The 19,982-nt window shown below is 37.6% G+C and overlaps 1 protein-coding gene across 8 annotated transcripts in view; it reads left to right on the forward strand.

Annotated features, from left to right (window-relative positions):
- VTI1A (vesicle transport through interaction with t-SNAREs 1A) overlaps positions 1-19,982 on the forward strand; it is a 242,718-nt gene that overhangs the window by 386 nt on the left and 222,350 nt on the right. For all 8 annotated transcript variants that reach the window (XR_001556172.2, XM_015867333.2, XM_015867334.2 and 5 more), the window contains exons 2-3: positions 6,399-6,457; positions 10,339-10,449. Coding sequence is in view for 7 of the 8 variants with exons in the window: in XM_015867333.2 (XP_015722819.1) it covers positions 6,399-6,457; positions 10,339-10,449 (170 nt within the window). In the remaining variant the exon portion in view is untranslated. The remainder of the gene's footprint in view (positions 1-6,398; positions 6,458-10,338; positions 10,450-19,982) is intronic.

A 19,982-nucleotide genomic window follows, 5' to 3' on the forward strand; every position in this document is an offset into this window, starting at 1 on the left:
GTCACCCGCTGCTGTACTCACGGCTGTATGCATGACGTATCCCTGCTGGCATGTCTGTGAGTGTGAAGGAGAGGGCTAGAAATAAGATTCCAACCCAGCAGCTGAATTTAACGCATGTGAATCGCTGCTCTGATGTGGTGCTCCTGAATGAGGCAGAGGGAAGCTGAAATTGGGTTCTTCTTCCTCATGTAGCTCACCTCAATGAAACCTCTGTATCCGGTTCACTGCCTCTGTTTCCTGCTCAATTTTCCCCAAGTTTTAGGATGCTCAGACTGTGGGACTGGGTGTCATACAAACAGGGTGTCCAAGGACACGTGCTAATGAGATGCTATGTGACTCAAGGACCAAAGCGTAACGTTTTTAGGGTGGTGAAGTGAAGAAGTAAATTCTCTAAAGAGAATTTGAGTCAAGTGGATGACTAACACGTATAATCTCAGCGCATTACTAAGTCAATGGTCCATAATGCATTTTAAGTGAATGAATGGGGATTTACATAGAATCATGGAATCACCAAGATTGGAAAAGATCTACACCATCATCCAGTCCAACCGTCCACATGTCAACAACAATTCTTATTAAACCATATCCACGTTTCAGTAAACATCTGTTTGATTCTTGAATCATAGAATCAAAAAATACCCTGAGTTGGAAGGGATACACAAGGATCATCAAATCCTGCCTCCATACAGTGCCGTGTAAAAATCATTCCGTGTGTCTGACAGCATTGTTTGGATGCTTCTTGAACTTTGGTTCTGGGAAGTTATATCTAATTCTGTGACAAGAAATTAGAAGGTCTTCTGATAAATTGGCGTTTCAGTGACCAGTCAAAGGCAGGGCTAAAGGAGGGGAAGCTTTTCCTCCTCATTGACTTAGCAAACAAAAAAAGACATCGGGGCATAATTCACTCACAATCTGCAGGTACTTATGAGGTCTTATTCCTGTGATTGAGATCTAGAACTAAAGTAACTATGTTACCTGGAACCAATATGTAACATACAAATAGCCTCTGCAGCTATCTACTGAAGAGACACAGTTAATTCTTCACTATTGTGGTGTACCTAATCTAGGCAGCATTTCTTTTTCCCCTGCTTCAAAAAGAGCCGTTCATGCTTAAGCAGAGTAAGCATAAGGAGACTCCTGTGAGTACAGGAAGACATCATAGATACAGCAGTGCCTTCTGTTTTGAAAATTGGTAGTGCTTCAAAGACAGCTTGTTGAAGAGGAACATAGATTTAATTTCCTAACTCTGTAGATTATAGAAGTAATCAGTATTGTTTTCTTAGTTGGAAGAATATTTTATTCTTAGCAGTAGTTGGTTTCCATAATTCTCTCTTCAAAGTCAGCCACCTTATATGCTCTAGGGAGGCTTTGGAGCTTAAATATCAAATTAATAAGGAGCATTGTCTTCACTGGTGACATAGCTTAGAAGCAACAGGCTTTGAAATCATAATTATTTAAGCGGCCATTAGAAACGTGGTGGATTTTTTGTTGTTGATTTGTTTGTGATTGTTTTTTTTTCTTCAGAATTTACTGTCCTATCAGAGGAGAAGGAATGCATCTTCCCTGTGGGATCAATAGTTTGGTATTAAGCTGAATGGCCTCAAAATAATACAACAGCTAATTTATTATTTTAAGAACTGGCTTTTTTGTGGTAGCATTTGAGGCTAGCCTCATGTATCTTGGACTGGCTTGCTTTATAGCTCCTTCTTGCACTGTACATTTGAGGATAGAGTGCCTTAGTTTTCGGAATGTCTGTCTTTTTTCATCAAAATATTTACTTATGACTTTAAACCAAATTGCAGTCTTAGCTAGTAGAGGCATTTTACCACCTGGGTATGTGAAAAAACATCTCTGACTATGCTGAACACATTAAGTAGAAATATTTTAAATGCACATTTTCCCCTTGTTTCTTACTAGGAATATTTGCAAGATCAAAACTTCTTCATCACCAGAAGTTCCAGTTAGTTCTTGTGGAGATGGCTTGGAGAGCCACAGAAAGAGGAGTATGATTCAAGGTGGGAGGGGGACGTGAGGAGAGATGCTCGTGAGGGGACATTTTTCAGCAGCAATGATTTGAGAGAGATTGCTGATGGTCTTCTTCCTCCACGCAGGAAGAAGCAGGATGAGAAGTGTAAGGACTTGTGCTACTCCTGAATAATACAGAGAGATCTCCTGAAGTCTAGTGACAGAATTATTTCTTCCTTCTTCCCGAGACGGACCTGCTCTAAGCTTCATGTGCAGTTGGAGAAATACTGGTTAACTGTTTTGTTAATATTCCTGCGTTCAGTGTTGACAGGACTTGATGTTGTCATATATTCTAGAAGGATAATGGTTCAACAAACAATCCTTTTGTCACAGAGGCATAAATAGTTCTGCAAGAAATGTAACAAAGACGCTCTGACACTGCAGGAACAATAAGCAGCAGGGACAGTAGAATGTCTGAGAAAGAAATATCTTCTGTTGAGCCAAGCACCACCTGGAGAATTACAGAAAATGTTTTAAATTGAGAAGTGGCTTTTAAGTAGATTTTCTGTGATGCTGCTGCAGGTCTTTGGAGAATGAAGATCATTGACTGATGTCTTTTATTAATGTTCCTCAGTGTTGTCGAGAAACATCTGTCTTGTGGTTTGACCAAACATTTATATCAATTTTAATTGCTTGATCTGAAAGAAAATGTTCTCAGTACAAATTGGGTTATTTAGCCTTTTTCCAGCTTGGTAGCCTCTGTGTGGTGATGTTTTTTGATTGGAGGGCTGATACGTGATAGCTGCATCTTCTACTGAGCAGTCAAAGCACTGTATGTCAGGTTTAACTCAAGAAAGTTCTACCATTAATTTTCTGTTGTATCCCTGTAATGGAGTTTGCCGTTTTCATTTTGTGTCTGGCTCTTTATGCTTTGCCTCTGGAGACCACTCTTAAAGCTCAAAGAGAAAGAAGAATCCATGTGTTCTTCTATTTGTCTTTACCGTTAGACAGTACATTCTGGCAAAGTGGTATCACATAAACCACCTCAGCCGTGAAGGCTGGAAGTGATGTGCAAACTGAAGTTCTTTGTCACATAGTTTCTTCCTCAGTATGTACTGATAAATAAAAAGAAGCAATTCCACAAGCAATGAAACTTCCTTCGTTGTAAGTTTGTATCAGAGATCTGCCTTTATGTCACAGTGCCTAATGCAAGGGCAAAACTGAAAGAACAGAGGAAAATGTAGTAAAAGCTGGTCTCATTTACAAAAGCGGTACAACCTTGTGTATACATACAGGATTCTTTGCGATCTTTACTCAGATTCCTTACTTTTATTCCCATTCTTTATACTTATACTTATGTGACCAGTTAAGTTATACAAGCCAAGTGCAGCGTTTTCTTTACACCATTCTGTCTGGCAGCACAGGAACAATAATGACATTGTAAATTTAGATATCTTTGGTATAACATTGCTTTTCATTTTTTTCTGGAGGATATTACTGGTTCTGAATTAAAAGTTATGTATATAAAGAAAAAAAACACCTCAGTATTTTATAAAGTAGAAGTTTTATGTGAAGTATATCAAATAAGCAGGTTGGGAAGTACTATAACAAAGCAGGGTGATGCACCAGTAACAATCTTTAATTGGATCACAGCTTGTTTGTCCTGATCTGCTAGATCTGCAGCAAGCTTCCCTTACTCTGAGCTCATCTTCATGCTGTCTCTGAGCACGTCTTCTAGTGGATGTCGTGTCCTCCCTTTCTGTGGGCATTCTGACTGTGGAAAAACAGCAGCTGTTTCTTAAGCATAAGCATGGCATTAAGACTGAAACTATGTGAATGAATCCAGCCGTAGCATTTCATGCTTCTTTTGCAGGCATCAGCAACAGGCCTAGATGTATTGGCAGTCCTAGGTGGAAGAGCTGCTTAAATACCTACAGAGTAGATGCAGATGATAGTATTATGCATTTGGAGGAACTGAAGAAAGAGCAGGATGTTGTTATAGTTCTGGAGTGACTGATGAAGGCTTTGTTACACTGTTTGTGTGCCAGCAAAGGAAGACATCACCACTGTCCAATCAGAAGCTTAACACTAAAATTGCACTGATAGCAGTTGAGTCGGCATGGGAATTTGTATTTTTATATACAATAAATCATCTGGTGAATATAAATGACTGTACTGGGCTTTAATGAGCTTAGCATTAGGGTAACTGAGTATTCAGTGAAATGATAGGTAGCTCATGTAAGCATACATGGAATTTGAACAGCACAGAATATCTTCAAAATAATAGTACTCCCTCCCCTCCCCCCCAAAATTTAGGAATATAAAGTTGTTTAATGTATATAAAAACTGTAATCCAGTAAAACGCAATGATGTAATGAAATTGCTATATTACGTTTATTTTCTGCTGCTATATTTGCAATTTTGTGTCAGCTTCAATAAAATGGTGTCATGTATTTTGTCTCTTATGTTGTCTTTTTCTTGGTTCAATGGCATCTTGCCTGCTTTCAAGTGAATGGAGGAACTGGTATTTTGGGAAGCTGAGTGGGAGATTTGAAATGTATGGACAAGGAAGCAGATTCTCTTTTGGATTTAGTTATGTTCAGAAGATAAATGTCTAGCTATTAATTTTACTGAGTTCAGTGCTGCCATGAGAATCTGGTGGGAAATTTATGAAAGACATTGTTAGAAGAGAATGTAAAGTGCTGCACAGAAATGAACATCTTCCTCACCTTCTGCCATAGTAGCATCTGCCAGACATGGCAGTGTGAATTCAAGATTGCCAAGGAAGATGGTCATTTTCCATGGCTTCAGGTTTGTAGAGTGGATAACTTAATGAAATTCTCGGCTTCTTTCAAGGGTAAGGGGGAATGAGCTCTAACATTTAATTTTTAAAAGGATTCAAGTGCTTCCTTCTCACTTCCATCACTGGTGTAGTTTTCATTACTCAGGGGGTATCAGTGTTTGACAATATTTTGTTTGAGGCATTCTGTTTAGTTCTTAATGCTACAACATACAAACACCTTGATTTGCTCATATGGGGTATGATAAAGTCAACATGGAGCTCATAGCAAGCCTCATTGTCACTGGGCTGCGTGTTTATCCAGTCCTGTCTTGGGAGCCTTTGCTAACGTTCCAACTGGCTCTTGAGAACTTGAGCTTCCTTGAGAGGAATTCTCCCTTAGTTAAGGACTTCAGATAATAGTCTCAATTTTGGACTGGAAATGAGTTGCCCACTTACTCCACAATAGCGTAGCAGCTTCTTGGATGATAACCCAGAGCATATGCTCTGTTCTTGAGAAGCTACCACACAGAATTGCGAATCCTCAGAAGATAGTTTTTCTAGTCCATACCATGCCCATTATTTGCAAAGATCTCTGCACTGTGTTTTAGGTGGAAAGGTGATCCTGAACCTGATCCTCTCTGCAGGCAGTGCTACAGTGTATGTTACTGAAGAAGGATAGACCATGATTTTACCCTCAGTGAGTGCGTATTATACTGGGTAAATGGGAGAATTAAAAGAGATGATAGAGACTAGTTCTGGTGGAGATGAAGATGAATAGGCCCATGCAAATGTAATGCAGTGTGTTTGTAACACTAATGAGAAGACTCAGCTGAAATTCAACTTGCTTACACTGGGATTGCTCTGTCAAAATCTCTGTAGCAAAATAGTCCTTTCAGGACTAGTTCCATTGTTTTTAAGGAAGGCTTTTTTAAGGGCACATGTTGCTTTATGTATCAAGACACAATTCTGTGAAGACATGTTGCTGTATGTCAAGACTGCTGTTACTGATTACTGCCTTGGCATCCCCTGATCCTGCCTTATTGCTTGATACAACTTATAACAGACTATAGTATTTTTTTTTAATTTTCAACTTTTATTACTTAGTTATGTTTTTACTGCTGCTGTAAGGTGGTCTTTTTTGTGATTCTCGTGACATTTCATTTTTTTCCTGTTGAAGCAAAAGGACCAGGGTTTTTGGCTCAGCATAAGGAGGAGAGTAATAGAGACCTCATTAATCTTCAGTTCCTGAACTCACTGTAATTAGAGTGCTTTTCTCCAACTTATGTGTTTCTAATAAATAGATTAAGTCTTTAAACCATATTTATCCATTTGTCTCAAATATATGCTTTTTCACATGAATTTGTACACACCCAGCATGTACCTGTTAAGGCAGAACTCATACACCTGGAGCAAAGTTAGCTACTTTTAGAACTAGCAAACACTGGACAAAAAATAGCAGAAAACTCCAAGCATTCTCCATCTCTTTTTCTCTCTCTGTTTTTAAATTTGCAAACGTGGCTATTGTAGTATTTGTTTATGTCACACAGTGAGTCCCTTGAGTAAGTTCTAACTTGCAAGCTTATTTTGAAATAGTGTATATTTTTCATGGCAGGACCACAATTATACTGATATCTTCACAATTGTTTTCCAGATGAGAAGAAGCAGATGGTTGCAAATATTGAGAAGCAGCTTGAAGAAGCAAGGGAACTGGTATGTTATGGCTTTTTGGATGCTAACTGTTAATTGCTGGGGCATACTGGTATCATTAGTGGTAACATAAAACTCACATGGTTCCCTGAAAGTTCTTAATAGTAGTATAATAGAATATGAAATATTTGAGAGTATAAAATACTCAAGAGGAGTTTATAAGGAAGTGAATCCTGTGTTAAGTGATTTAAGGCTGGTATGATGGTTTGATGTCGAAGACTAAAGGTAGTTTGAGGTACTGAGAAGTGCATATATACTAACTGAGCATTAGTTAGTGGTCCACACTGATGGAAGGAAACAATACATGCTGAGCATCTCTGGCTTTTTCTGTTTTGTTTCCACTACAGTTTGTCTTGTACTCCAAGTGCATGGAGTGTAAAAATAAAGTTTTGTAGCTGTGGAGTATCTGAGCAAAGGTGTAGCTGTCAATTGATTTGATTGACTTTTTTCCACATACCCGTAATTCTTTGCCTGAAGCTGTTTTTGCTTATTGTTTGCAAATGTAACTCATTTGGTCTATCTGATGTCAGAAATATAATCTGATTTTTGGGATAAGGAAATGAAGTTAGTTCCACTAGAGTGAAAGTTCTTCAAGTTGAGCACCTTGAGTCAATGATATGATTAGTAACTAAGTGGTGATATTGAAAATCACTTTCTAAAGTTTACGGCATAGAAAGAAAAAGGTTTTTAATGTATTGATGTACCTTGTGCTTTTAGTGTAAGGGCTGAATTAGTTTTGTAGGCAGAGCATTCAAGTAGGACCCAGGAAAGATGAATCTCCGCTGCAGGCTTACTTGATGAGGTGACAAAATACCTAACCTCTCTCATTCAATATTCTCAGTGAGAAATACAGTAAAACTGCTGTCCATGTCATGAGGTTGTTCTGAGGATATATTAAGGCTTTTGGGGTGCTTTCATTTTCAGAAAGCTGAAGGAAAATAAGAATGTAGAAGTGCTTTTCATCTCCTTTTCACTGTGTCTTGACATGGTAAAAAAGACATAGCGCTACAGGGAAATTGCAGCATGGGTGTTATGTTGAAAAATCATTCAAATTTGGTTCTCTAATCAAAGCAAGATTGGAAGGAACAAAAATTGAGTTAATGGTTCATTACTTTTCCTCATATGTCAGAAGAAGTTCATCTACATTTGTATTTATTATGAGAGTAAAAACGAAATCTTTATATCTGCATTTTCATCCTAACGATGATCTTGATTTCATATACTGACTTTTCTTTCACGCTTTTGTTTTAGATCTTGTTGCTAATGCTGCTAGACAGGTGCTTAATTCAATTATTGGCTTTAAGTAATTACCTTAGATGTTTGTGATTAATGTCAAGGCTTGGGTTTAAAATCAATTTGAACAAACCTGATAATAACAGAACTGATTAAAAAGATCCTCTTTTAAATGAAAGGCTATGCTAGAAAACCAAAACAATCCTAATTCTTTGTCACTGATAGTTTTTGTACAACGGTTTGTTTTTCCTCTTGTCTGATTAAAGCTTGGCTTACTTTGTTTTGGTTTATTTCCTAATTGGTTAGGAAATAACTCTCTTATGTATTATAAATATTATTGTAGAGATATTTTATTTACACTGACTAACCACTGATTGTTTTAAAACAGTCTGCTTTGTTTGGGTAGCATCAGTGGTGTAATTGATTTGATCTGTCTGCAGAACTGACACCGAAATGTTACTCCCGGGCTGACTTGTAAAGCTGTAGCTGCTGAGTAGGAGGTTTCTGGAGAGAAATCCTGTCATTCCTGCATCCCATGCAGAGTGTCACAGAACTGTAGATTATGCTGTTTGGAAGTGACTCAGAAGGATTGAGTCTGACCCCTGACTTGACACAGGACCATCCAAAAATCCAAACTGTGTCTAAGAGCATTGTCCAAGTACTTATTGAGCTCCAGCAGCTCAGTGCCTTTCCTTCTGCCCTTGGCGGCCTTTTCCATGCCCACTGTCCTCTGGTGCAGAACCTTTCCCTAACCCCTGACCCTACCCAGACACTGCTCCATGCCATTACCTCAGGACCTGATGCTTTCCCCAGAGAGCAGAGTTCAGCGCTGCCCCTGCACTCCCTGTGAGGAGCTGTTGACTGCCATGAGGATTCCCCTCAGCTTCTCTGCTCTGGGCTGAGCAAACCCAGGGACCTCAGTACCCCTCACACCTCCTGCCCTCCACATCCTTCCCCATCTTCATAGCCTTTGTTTGGTTGCTCTCTAATAGTTATCTATATATTCTAGCAGACAAAACTGCACACAGTACTTGAACATCACAGATGTCTTTACATTCTCTGATGTGTTTTAGAATGAGGATTTTGGATATTGTGAACTGTGGTCTGATCATGGTTGCAATAGACGTATTCTTGTGGGAGATGGTTTCGTTTTTATTTAATAGAAAAGAATTGAGATTTCGTTAAAATATCCTGATCTTGCACATATAAAGAGATGTAAGAGAAACATTTTCTATGCTTATGGAACGTTCAAGTCTACTGGGGTGAAATGATAAGAAATAAACCATTTACTATAGCTATCAGTTTAATTTATAATATCCCTTTGGAAAGTTAAGCCTGCACCAAAGAACTGGGTAGATCTAGAAACAGCTTTGTGTGTTTCAATTCATTACTGCCTATTTAATTAAAGTCAGCTTTACAGTTTATTATCAAATGCCTTTTTGTATAATCAGAATAGATCAGGCTGAATGACTTTCCAGTATCTTGTAATTCGCTTGATTAAATTCAGATGCTTTTTTATGTTATGAGGATGAAATCTCAAAGTGGAAGCTAGTGATTACATAGGAATAAACTATAACTATCCCTTGTGAAGACCTGTAATCAGAAGCTTGGGACCTTAATTGAAAGGCATTTCTGTTCCAATGCTGTATTGCTCAGCTGAGATCAGTAGGAGGTGAGTAAATATTGTTTTAGGTATTTACAGCAACAAAGAAGAGCTATTCTTTTATCTTTTTAAAGTAAGCTGGAAAGATTTTAAAAGTAGGTAAGGGATTTTTTAGCTGTGCACAACAGAATTCCTGAGGAGCCAGCGCTGTGTAAAGGTTTTTCCTTAACCCAGTGGGCAGGTAATTAGCAGGCGAGTCAGCCCTGGTTTGTAACTCCTTTTGATTTTCTGTAACCTGATGTCATATTCTTGAGTTTCAGGCACCTTAAAGTTCTGCATGTCAAAAATAAGTAGCAAAACCATTTTAAAGATAAATTCTCTGACATTTTATGCATCCAACTGTATACCAGTTCTTGAACAATGTTTTCATTACAATTCTAAAACCTGGTTATTTAACGTACCTGCAAACAGATTTGGGATGTAGATTTATGCAGCTGGCTCAGAAAGCTTGGGCTACTTAATGCTGCTGTGTAAGCATAAAAGTACAGTAATTATTTTATTACACATAGAGACTGTTGGTGGATAAAATTTTACACATTTATCTATCTCTGTATGAAATGCGTGTATATAGAAAAATAAATAAAATACAATTTGTAAAACCATACAACTAGGTGGAGGTGAGATGTTTTCTGTGTGATGTTCATCAGTGTATTCACTGCACTTGAAACTGAAATCCAGAAAGGTTCAAATAGAATTTTTTTTTATTATTATTTTTTTTAAGAAGTGTTAATAATAGCAGTTTTGTCAGTAATTTGTTGATTTAATGCTATGTAAAAGATTTTCTAACATCTCTATACTGTCTGTGGGGTTGACAAAATGTTTCTTGGTATCTGTGAGCATTTAGCTAAACACAGAATGATAGTATGGTTTGGGTTGGAAGACCATCTAGTTCCAACTCCTCTGCTGAGGTCAGGGACACCTTCAGCTATGAATTCCTTCTTGCTTTAATTATCGCTTTAACTTCTATATCTCTATTTTTACTTGGTAGCTCGAGCAGATGGAGCTGGAAGTTCGAGAGATCCCACCTCAAAGTCGGGGAATGTACAGCAGTCGAATGAGAAGCTACAAACAAGAAATGGGAAAACTTGAAGCTGATTTTGTGAGTTTTTAACCTACCTTGTAAAGATAGCATCCATGAGATTTCTATAGTGTAATAATACCTCTATTCAGGAAACCAAGTGGATATTTTTGACTAGGACAAGAGAGGAGTTCTGCATGTATTTCACCGTGTTTATGAATAGATGAAAACTGATCTGGGGAAGAGAAGCTTTTCTTTTGGTCTCATATTAACAATCATATTGGTAGCCTTCTGCCCTGTGCCCTGGCTCTGAATTGTTTCTTTGCCATTAAACATTGGGAGTATTTATGCTGTAGGAACAATAGTTAGCTTTTAACCCTGTTTCTTGAGGAAAGAGTAGTTGAACTTGAGAATTAGTACTTAAAGTATAGTGTAAGCTTATTCTGCATAGAAATTAATGATTCATTTAAAACAATGTGTAGCAATGTGGCAGCAGCAGCCTGAAAAGCAATCACCAATTTAGGGAATTTTTGAATGTTGTTTATCTCATATTCACTTAATATCTTCCTCACTGTGATTTCTCCTTTCCATTGCATCCAGATTGTTCTTGGCTTTTGTACAAATATATTCTAAATACTACATTTTTCAAGTTATGGGTACAAACTAAGAGGATTCTCTGTCTAAGGGCTTCTGCTGCAGTTGTCCTTTTTTCTTTCTTTCTTTTTTTTTTTTTTTTCTTTTCTGTGACTAGAATTTGCACTGAGAAGATTTACATGGAGACAAAACTGTTTCCTCTTAAGTCCTGAAAAGGTTCAAAGGGATTGCAAAATATGGGGAAATGCTTTGTTAATTGGCAGCAGCTCAGTACCTGCAGGGTGGGGAGAAAGAAAGAAATGTTGGCATTCTTTCCCATTCCCTAAAGAAGTGTGGATTTTCTCGGGTTGCTGGAGGCAGTTTATTCCTTCGGGGGAGAGGAGCCAATGTTTGTACCTGCAGCCAGGAAATCCAGCTGACTGTCACTTCTCTGTGCTTCTGCCAAGTTGAGGAGTTGCACAAAAACGTATTAGCAAGAAGGTGGCTGCGATTTTGTAAAGTTTGAGAAATGTTAGGATAAAAAGACTCACATCGAAATTTTAGATGATTTCATGCTGTTCCCCTCTAGGAAGTGTGTATGGCCGTGTTGGGTAAACAGTGGCTTCCAAAAGAACAATTTTTAGGCCAGGAGTGAATGTTACTTATCTCCTCAGGTGTAGGAGAATGCCCAGTCAACATTTTTATCACTGGCCTATTTCTCTATACAGCCAGAAGGGGGAAATTGGTGCTTATACTTCCAGGCAATTGGGAATGGCAGAGTTCAGAACTGGATGGTCTTTATGGAAGACGAGAAATGGGCATGTGTGGAAGAAGTGTGTCAGAACACTAGGAGTTGTATCACAGAACTGTAATATGTATATGCTTTGTATATCCTTCGTACGTGCGTATGATTGAAGGAAGAACATAAGGTTTTGCTCAGAGCAAGGGAGCAAAAACGGCATAAGAAAGAAGAAAGAGGAGTTAATAATGGGGAAAAAAAAAGTTCACAAATCCAAGGATGACATGCAGCAAAAGATCAAGGAAACAAAGTGGAGTGAATGATGGAACAAAATACTGCAAAAAGCCCTACAACCAAAAACAGTTGTGCTTGGAAAAAGTGTAATTGTATAGAAAACAAAATGTTGTTTCAACTAAATTCCCTGTATAATCCCAGTTCCAAGGCACTGACGTTTTTCTTAGTTTTGTATGTGTGTGTTTGAGAATCTTTTTGACTTATTCTCTAGACAAATAACAAGTTATTGGAAACTATATAACAAAATGATTCAGTTGTGAGTTCAGTGGGGGAGAGGAGGAAGGGAAGGAAATGTTATTTTGGCTCTTTAAAAAAAACTGCAGTCTGGAGGGCCACTGAAGGCAGGAAGTTGAAAATATTTGCTGAAATGAAAGTGCTTTTGTGCGTTCTGTCTGAACACTGTCTTGAATGAGTTGTGACCTGTTTGATTGTAAGCAAAGCATGTAGTTTCTTTAACAGCTTTAGCAGGCCTTTAGAGAAAGCAGATCTTAGTGTTTTAATATGAATTCACTTTTACAGACTAAGGAAAATCTTTAGCTGAGAATGATACTGGCAGTTTCAGGTTAGGATCAGCTTACAGGTTTGCTGCTTGAAGTTCTCAGGTCTTCCGAAAGGCATGTAGATGTGTTTGCAAGGTTATGTGTTGTTCTTTATAAATGAACTGGAATCTCAGGTGGATTCCATTGCACTTGACTTGGCCTTTTGTCCTGTAAAGCAACACGTGTACTGAAAAAGAACCATTGCTCTGTCACCTTGAAGCATTTATTTCATTTAAATAAATAATCTCAGTGAAATGAATTGCAAAAATTGTATCACTTAATATGCAGTCTTTTTAAGAGAGTTCTATATTTGAAACATGAAGTGAATACGTTTCCATCTTATTACATACCTGTTACAAAGGAACAGTGTGAATCAAAAAAAGATAGTTCACTTTCAGCGTTTAAAGTATTCCGATACCACAGCACTGTGATTATGTATGGGGAAAGTATGAGATCTCAACCAAAGTTAGGGGCTGAACAGTAGATTCTAATGCTCGCGTCCGTGCTGTGCAGCCTTCCTTGGGAAGGGCCTGTTGTGTATCAAGCAATTCTTCTGATTTGTGAAGAAAACACAGGTATGGCTATGCCAGATTAGACCAATTGCTGCTGGCATAGTTCCAGCAGCAAAAACCTAGGGAGTAACATAGGAAAAGCACAAGGATGAAGTGATATTTCTATGCAAGAAAGCTGTCTGCACATCAAAGGCAAGGTGTCAGGGCTGCTTACAATAGACCACAGCACGTATTATGATGGAATTAAACTGTTTGGTAAAGGTTGTGTATTTGTTTAACTTTGAAAATAAGATCATCAAACCAATAATGTATTCTAAGTACTGCATCTTTGTAGGTTTCGTTTCTGTTAGGTACTGAAAACTGTGGTCCCCAAACTTAAGCAATTCTTGGGCTTGTGCTTGATGCAGGCTTGCTGGGTTGCAGAGACAGTGGTAATGGCTCTATCTTGTGGCCTGAAGTGGAGTTGCATACCACGTGTGTGTGTTTGCTGGCTTCATTTTGGGACAGTCTACTAAAGAGTTTCTGAAATTCTAGTTTCCTACAAGCAGCTTTTTTCTTTTTTTTCTTTTCACCTGCACCTACAAAGGCATCACTTTGTGGTTTAAGCTTGTAAATATGTTGTTCTCAATTATTCCATGTGTATAATGTCCATGGTGACTGAATGTACAAAGATGTAAATGCAAACAAATGCCTTTATTTCATTGTATTAGAGGGGCTGTAAGAAAGAAGGGGACAGACTCTTTAGCAGGATCTGCTGTGATAGAATAAGGGGAAGTGGTTTCAGGCTAAAGAGGAGAGATTTAGACTGGGGAAAAATGGAAGATGCTTTTTACAGTGAGTAATGGAACAGAGAGAGAGTAGATGCCCTGTCCTTGGAAACACTCAAGGTCAGGCTGGAAGGGACTCTGAGCACCTGATCAAGCTGTAGGTGCTCACGTTCATTGCTGGGGAGTTGAACTAGATGACTAGTCCCCTCCAACTCTAACAATTCTGTAGTTCTATGATTATAGAACTATATATACTTGTTCCTTCTAAAACCATAGAATTAGTATCGATTTTGGTAATTCTGATCTTCATATTAGGAGTAAAAAATATAAGAGGGGAGGCACAAATAACTATATGAAACTTGATAAATGTTAAACACTTTTGGCACTTGGCTTTAGCTCAGTCTGTAGTGAAAATACATATTCATATTGCATACATCCTTCAGGTATTGTTTACATTGTTAAAATGATAGCTGCTGTTAAGCTTTCAAAGCATTTAAACTGATAAGTAACAGGAAGTTGTTAGATAGAGCTTCTTTTCGTGGCTCTGAGAAGTACCAGCTTACTGCAGAAACTGACCTGAGGGAACGGCTACAATTGTTCCAGCCATGGTCTGGCTGCTTTTTGCCAGTACTGCTGCCCTTATTTCAAGTTCTGGCATCTATCTAGTCAAATATTCATGTGGTTACAAGCATAATAAAAGACACTTGTCAGAAGATGAGTTAGAGAACTGTATCTTTATTGCATTCTTCCTTAGCTTTCCAGATTGAACTAAAAGTTTGGCAATTGGACAGTTGATGCTGAATTTGTAGAGCAAAGCAATTCTTTATGTTTCAAATTTCATAAAATGTACATGAGACAGACGTGTATAGCTTTGTAGTTGCACCCCAGATGTTAAAAACAAGGAACTCGCTATCTATACGTGTCATGTATGCCCATGCAACCTGCATGGTCAGGCATGCCTGTAGTAAATACCTGGTCTTGTTATCTTTTTAAAATCAGATTAGTTTTTGGAATGTGAATGGTACATTTCTTTTGTAGTTGGGCTGGAAAGGGTTTGTTTTAATGCACAGGAGGTGAAACAGATTCATTAAGATTCAGAAGAATATGAAATATCTGGCAATGTATTAACAGTCCGATTTTGGGACAATACTTCGTAGACAAATGCTCCTTTGCTGTACTATGTTTATATGTACCATAGCTGTCTTGAGACAAATAATCAGTCCTCTACACTATACATGTCTTTTTCCCTTTTTTTCCTTTTTAAATAACTTCCGCTATTTTTTGCCTTCTTGTCAGCTGCTGAACGTTACGTTAACTTCTTTTCTGTAGAAGAAAATTCCACATCATCTTCAGTTTGTTTTCACTTGTGTTCCCACCTTGGCAGATTTGTGGTAGAAAAAGGTGGAGGCATCATCTGACATTTTGCAATTAATTTATGTACATGACTGCTGTTTTAAATGGGAAAAAGTTGAGGTAGGAAAAATACATTTTATTTTATTTTGCTTTATTTTTTTAACATTCAGGGCCTCATCTGAGTTTTTTAATGAAAGATTAAGCAGTGGTATAACTTAGATCTAGTGTAGAAAACATTTATTTATTTACACCTAAAGAATTATTATTTTGGTTTTGTGTGGTTGTACAGAGAGAGAAGGAATTTTGTTTCACCATGAAATTTACTCGTGATGACATGTTTTTCCTTAGAGGAAAACATGAAAGGCAGGAGTTAACATGCTTAATTTATCATTAACCTAAGGGGTTATGATCATTTTAACCGAGATTCCTGAGAGGCCACACTGATGAAGCACACTGTACTTCCTTGGTTTTTAATGCAGTACCTTTGGGTGCTGTTTTCAAAGAGCATTCCCATGTTTGACCATTAAGGTGCATCTCATAAGATAATTTATAAAGAGAAGATGTTACTGGACAAGGACAACCAAGCAGCGAATTTTAATTGTCTATCAAGTTAATTCCTTAACCAGATTCTTTTCTCAGCTATCTACTTGATGCTCTTAGGAACTTTAGAACAACTCTGTCCATAAGGAGGAAACCGGTGAGTTTTGTGGCATGTTTTTTGTTGGTCGCGATTCATGTGATTTTAAGAAAAATCGATTTGTGCAGCAGTAGCCTTGGCCCAGTGGTTACAAATAAAGGTAATTTTAGGAAACAGTTTGGTGAGTCTGATGATGGTGTATTTGGCTGTGGCATGTTGACTCTCACAGTGCGCTGTAAACCTTCATGCTGCTTTCTTTCCTTGTTCCCTTCACAAAGAAGCATTCATTTATTAAACAAAGCCAAATAGAAGTCTGTGGCTGAAGTCCTTCTGTAAGACTTACTTTAGATCATATGATATAAATTCATCCTCATGTTAGTTCTGGTGTAGGAACATGGGCTTTTTGCACTAAGCATGCTTTCTTACCTGGCAGTCCTTAGATGTGTCTGGATGCCAACTCTTGTCAGCCTTCCCAGGTGCTTTCTCTTTTCCCATGTAATTTGTTCTTATGTTAGAACTTCCCCTTCTTAAAGTAGTAGTATTAAATCTGTTCACTGGTCTTACTTGCCAGTACTGGAAGAGCAGTGTCTGCTCAAAATTACTTACAGCCAGCTGGAGAGTGAGGGCTCTTCATGTATGGAAGGTGAATGCTGTTTTTGGGGGGCAGAAAGAGGGCTCCAATGTTACCTTGTTTCTCAGTGATTCTGTGTATTAGTCAAGCCATGCTCCTTGCTTGTCATGCAAAATGAAGCAAGCTGTTGTCCTGCTTTTGATAGCAGCAGTAGTAAAGGTTGTGCAATTGGAATGCTGTTGTTTGTTGTGAAGACAAATACAGTAGGACAGAGCATATCTCACTCTCTTGTCATCATATTGTCTCACTTGCACTCGTATAAGTAGAAATTTGATTTGCTTTTCTATCACAAGTTAGAAACACAACAAACCATCAGACAAGCCAAGCAACCAATCCATTGCTTACTTACTTTTCACATTAGAAAAGTACACTCAAGTTTCTCATCATTCTTAACTTTTTTGCCCCCCTAACTAGAGGGAGGCTAATTTGTGTTTGAGTGCAGAATAGGAAGAGATATTCCACCGAGAAAGCAGAAAAGGAAAAAGAAAAGGGAGCATTTTGACACTGTGAGGATTAATCACTGATCTTGGATTTCTTGGTTTATTTCTTCTGGGACTGACACTAGATGGCACTGTTTGTTTGCAAAGCAAGTTCCATATTCACCATATTCACTCCCCCTTCCCCCCCCCTTTCTTTTTCTTTTTCTTTTTTTCTTTTTTTCTTCTTTTTCTTCCTTTTTTTTTTTTTTTTTTTTTTTGCTTTGGTAGTAACTGAAATTACTGTTTCATGAATAAAATATTTCTGGTGGGATTTGCATTTCTATATTGGCTGAAGATACTGTGTTGAATGTTTTATTAACCAGCCCAGTGCAACTGTCAGCCTATTAAAGAGATCCAATGGACCCTGTTTAGCTAAATAAACTAAATAAATCCAATTCGTCAAATTGTGTTCCTGGCTGTTTATTTTCCATTCTTTTGATGTACAGTTTATTTTAAGTTAAAGCCACACAGTTTTAAAAATTAATGGGAAAACAGAATTTAGTGTTTGAAACATGAGGAGACTAATTGCCATGGTCAAAAATAGCTTTCCTTTATGGTGAAGTTGCAGTCTGGTAAATGGTGAACTTTTTATTGGTGACCGATTAGTTGTCCCATGTCAAGAATTACTTTGGCAAATGTATGGCTAATGACTTTTTATTTTATTTTTTTTGCCTGCATGCTGGGTTCTGTTGCTGTCATGAAATGAAACTTGAAGTATAAGCTGTGCTGTTAAAAGTAGCTATTTCTGCCCAACTTCAAGAGGTTTGTGCTTCATCTTGATAGTTTCTCAATCAGAATTCAAGGGGAAATTTTTATATCATCATTACATATTAAACGCTTGTTGAAATTCCTATTGCATCATAGGCAAATATTAAAGTATGAAAAAATCTCTTTGCATAACTGAATATATTCTGTGCTGGGTTGTCAAGCAGCTGTCAAACATTACAAATGGTAGCATTCATTCTATCCTGCTAGTACAAATAATATTTTAGTTACCCTGGTTTTTGCTGAGAACCTTTGCTGTAGAATAGCAGGAGATTTATGGTAGCACATAGTAAAAATTCTTCTGTGACAGAGAACAATTCTTGTAAATGCAAATGGATTCTGAATTCGTTAATAAGCAAGATGAAGAACATGACAGATATGTTCTCCCTTTCTTTCCTGATGACTCAGTGTGCTGCTTTAGCAGGGTTTTGTGCTAACTTTTGTTTGACAAGAAGTTGTAGTGGTCAAGTGCTGCGTAGTTTTATTCTGGTAATTTTGGGTTTCCAAAAGTAGGATGGTGATTTATGTGATTTAAGTTGCTCTTTCTTGTTGTTGCTGTTTTTGTTTTGTATTGTTTTTCTCTCAAGAAATCTACTGTAGTCAGTCACAAAGCCCTTGAGAAGAATTAACACATAAGTATGAACCTTGTTGTGTTAGGGATTCTTAGGGAGAATCAATGCAATCATTTCATTCCACTTCATTCCACACCTGGAACTTACAGCTGAATTTAATTGAAATTGTAAATTTTTCTGCCATCTCTCCCCCAAACTCTAATCCAAGAACAAAGTAGATACTTATACTAATGCTTTCAGTGTTTAATAGTGCTGCTTCCTTATATAGGTAGACTTTCATTTGTCCTGAAAAATATTGGATTTCTTATTTATGTTTAAATATTTACAAGTTGCAAATATATAAAATGTGATTTAATAACCAAGATGCAAACATTCCCATTTTGTGCTGTACACTGATTCTTTTCAATGTGCTGGTGGAAAGCATTGAAGAAACTTATGGCTCTTTAAAATTGGCTTGTGCAGGTAAATTGAGATGGAGTTTGACAATGGTGATGTTGCCTACTCTCTGACATAAGGCTTGGTGAGCAAGAAATATAAAGGAAGAAATGCAGCAGGAAATAGGATGAAATTATTTTTTCATTTTCTCATGTTTACTATGTGAAACATATGGAAGAAGTGTGAATATCTGTTCTTTTGTTTGTAACTTTTTATTTGTGTTCTGCAGTGATATAGTTGTCAGTCACAACAGTCAGTTTCCCTTTGCAAGCTGCTGTACAAACCACAACAAAAAGTGGTCCTTGGTCACAAAATCTGTTCAAGCTTACTGTTCTTGCATAGTTGGAGAAGAAATCCTTGCAAAGGCTACTTCAGAGTAAGTTGCAAATTTGACAATGTAATGCTTACTTACGTTTACAACAAGTGAATCAAATACGACATCTCTCTTACTTTTCATCCAGGTTTTATAGACTGCCATTATAGTGCCACTAGTAGGAAAATAAAGCCCTTTCCAATATTTAGTAATTACTAGAGAGGTTTCACTCCTTAAAGATCAATGAAAATTAAAGTAGTAAGAAAAGAACTTTAGTAAAAAGGAATGTAGTAGGTGAATACTGGGGACAGTAATAGAATATTTTTCTTGCTCTAATACAATCTAACCACTTCTGTGTTTTATGAAAGGAAAGAAGAAAAAGCTTTTTACTAAATATTTGGTGCTTGGTGCATAAGAAAAGGAAACTGGGGAGTTCGATGGGGGCTCTGTGTATTTCCTATTGGATGTCATGTCCAACATGTCCTTAGTTTTTTGCAGAGAAGGCTAGAATGAAAAAGGAATAGTGTTTGCCAGCTTACCCCACTGCTCAGCATGGTAACGTGTTGGGTAGGATCTTAGAAAATACTGAAGTACAGCACCTGTTCAACAGAGACTCACATGTGAAGTCTGGTAAATCGAAGGAAAGGCTCCTGTTGTGTTTGGTGGGTCTTGGACTGGATCTTAGATAGCAAGTGCCCCTAGGTGATAAAGCTAGCATCTTCCTTTCCACTGGTTAGTGAGTGAAAGGGCTTTGAGCCATTATTAAATCAAATTGTATCCTTTGCTATGGCCTATCTCCATCGTAGAAAAAAGTATTATATAATATTTTATGTAAGAAAGAGTGGTGTGAAAGTGGTATGAATGCTGAACCAAATTCTTTTATCTTGGATTGTGAAAAGCAACCTATAAATTCCATAATGATGGCTGGTATTTTAGCACATTTAACTGCAGGTTTTTGACACAGGCATCACATTTTGTAGAGTACCTCAAACAAGAGGGTTTCTT

This window comes from Coturnix japonica, chromosome 6 (genome assembly GCF_001577835.2).
Source record: "Coturnix japonica isolate 7356 chromosome 6, Coturnix japonica 2.1, whole genome shotgun sequence".
In the NCBI taxonomy this organism is placed as follows: domain Eukaryota; kingdom Metazoa; phylum Chordata; class Aves; order Galliformes; family Phasianidae; genus Coturnix; species Coturnix japonica.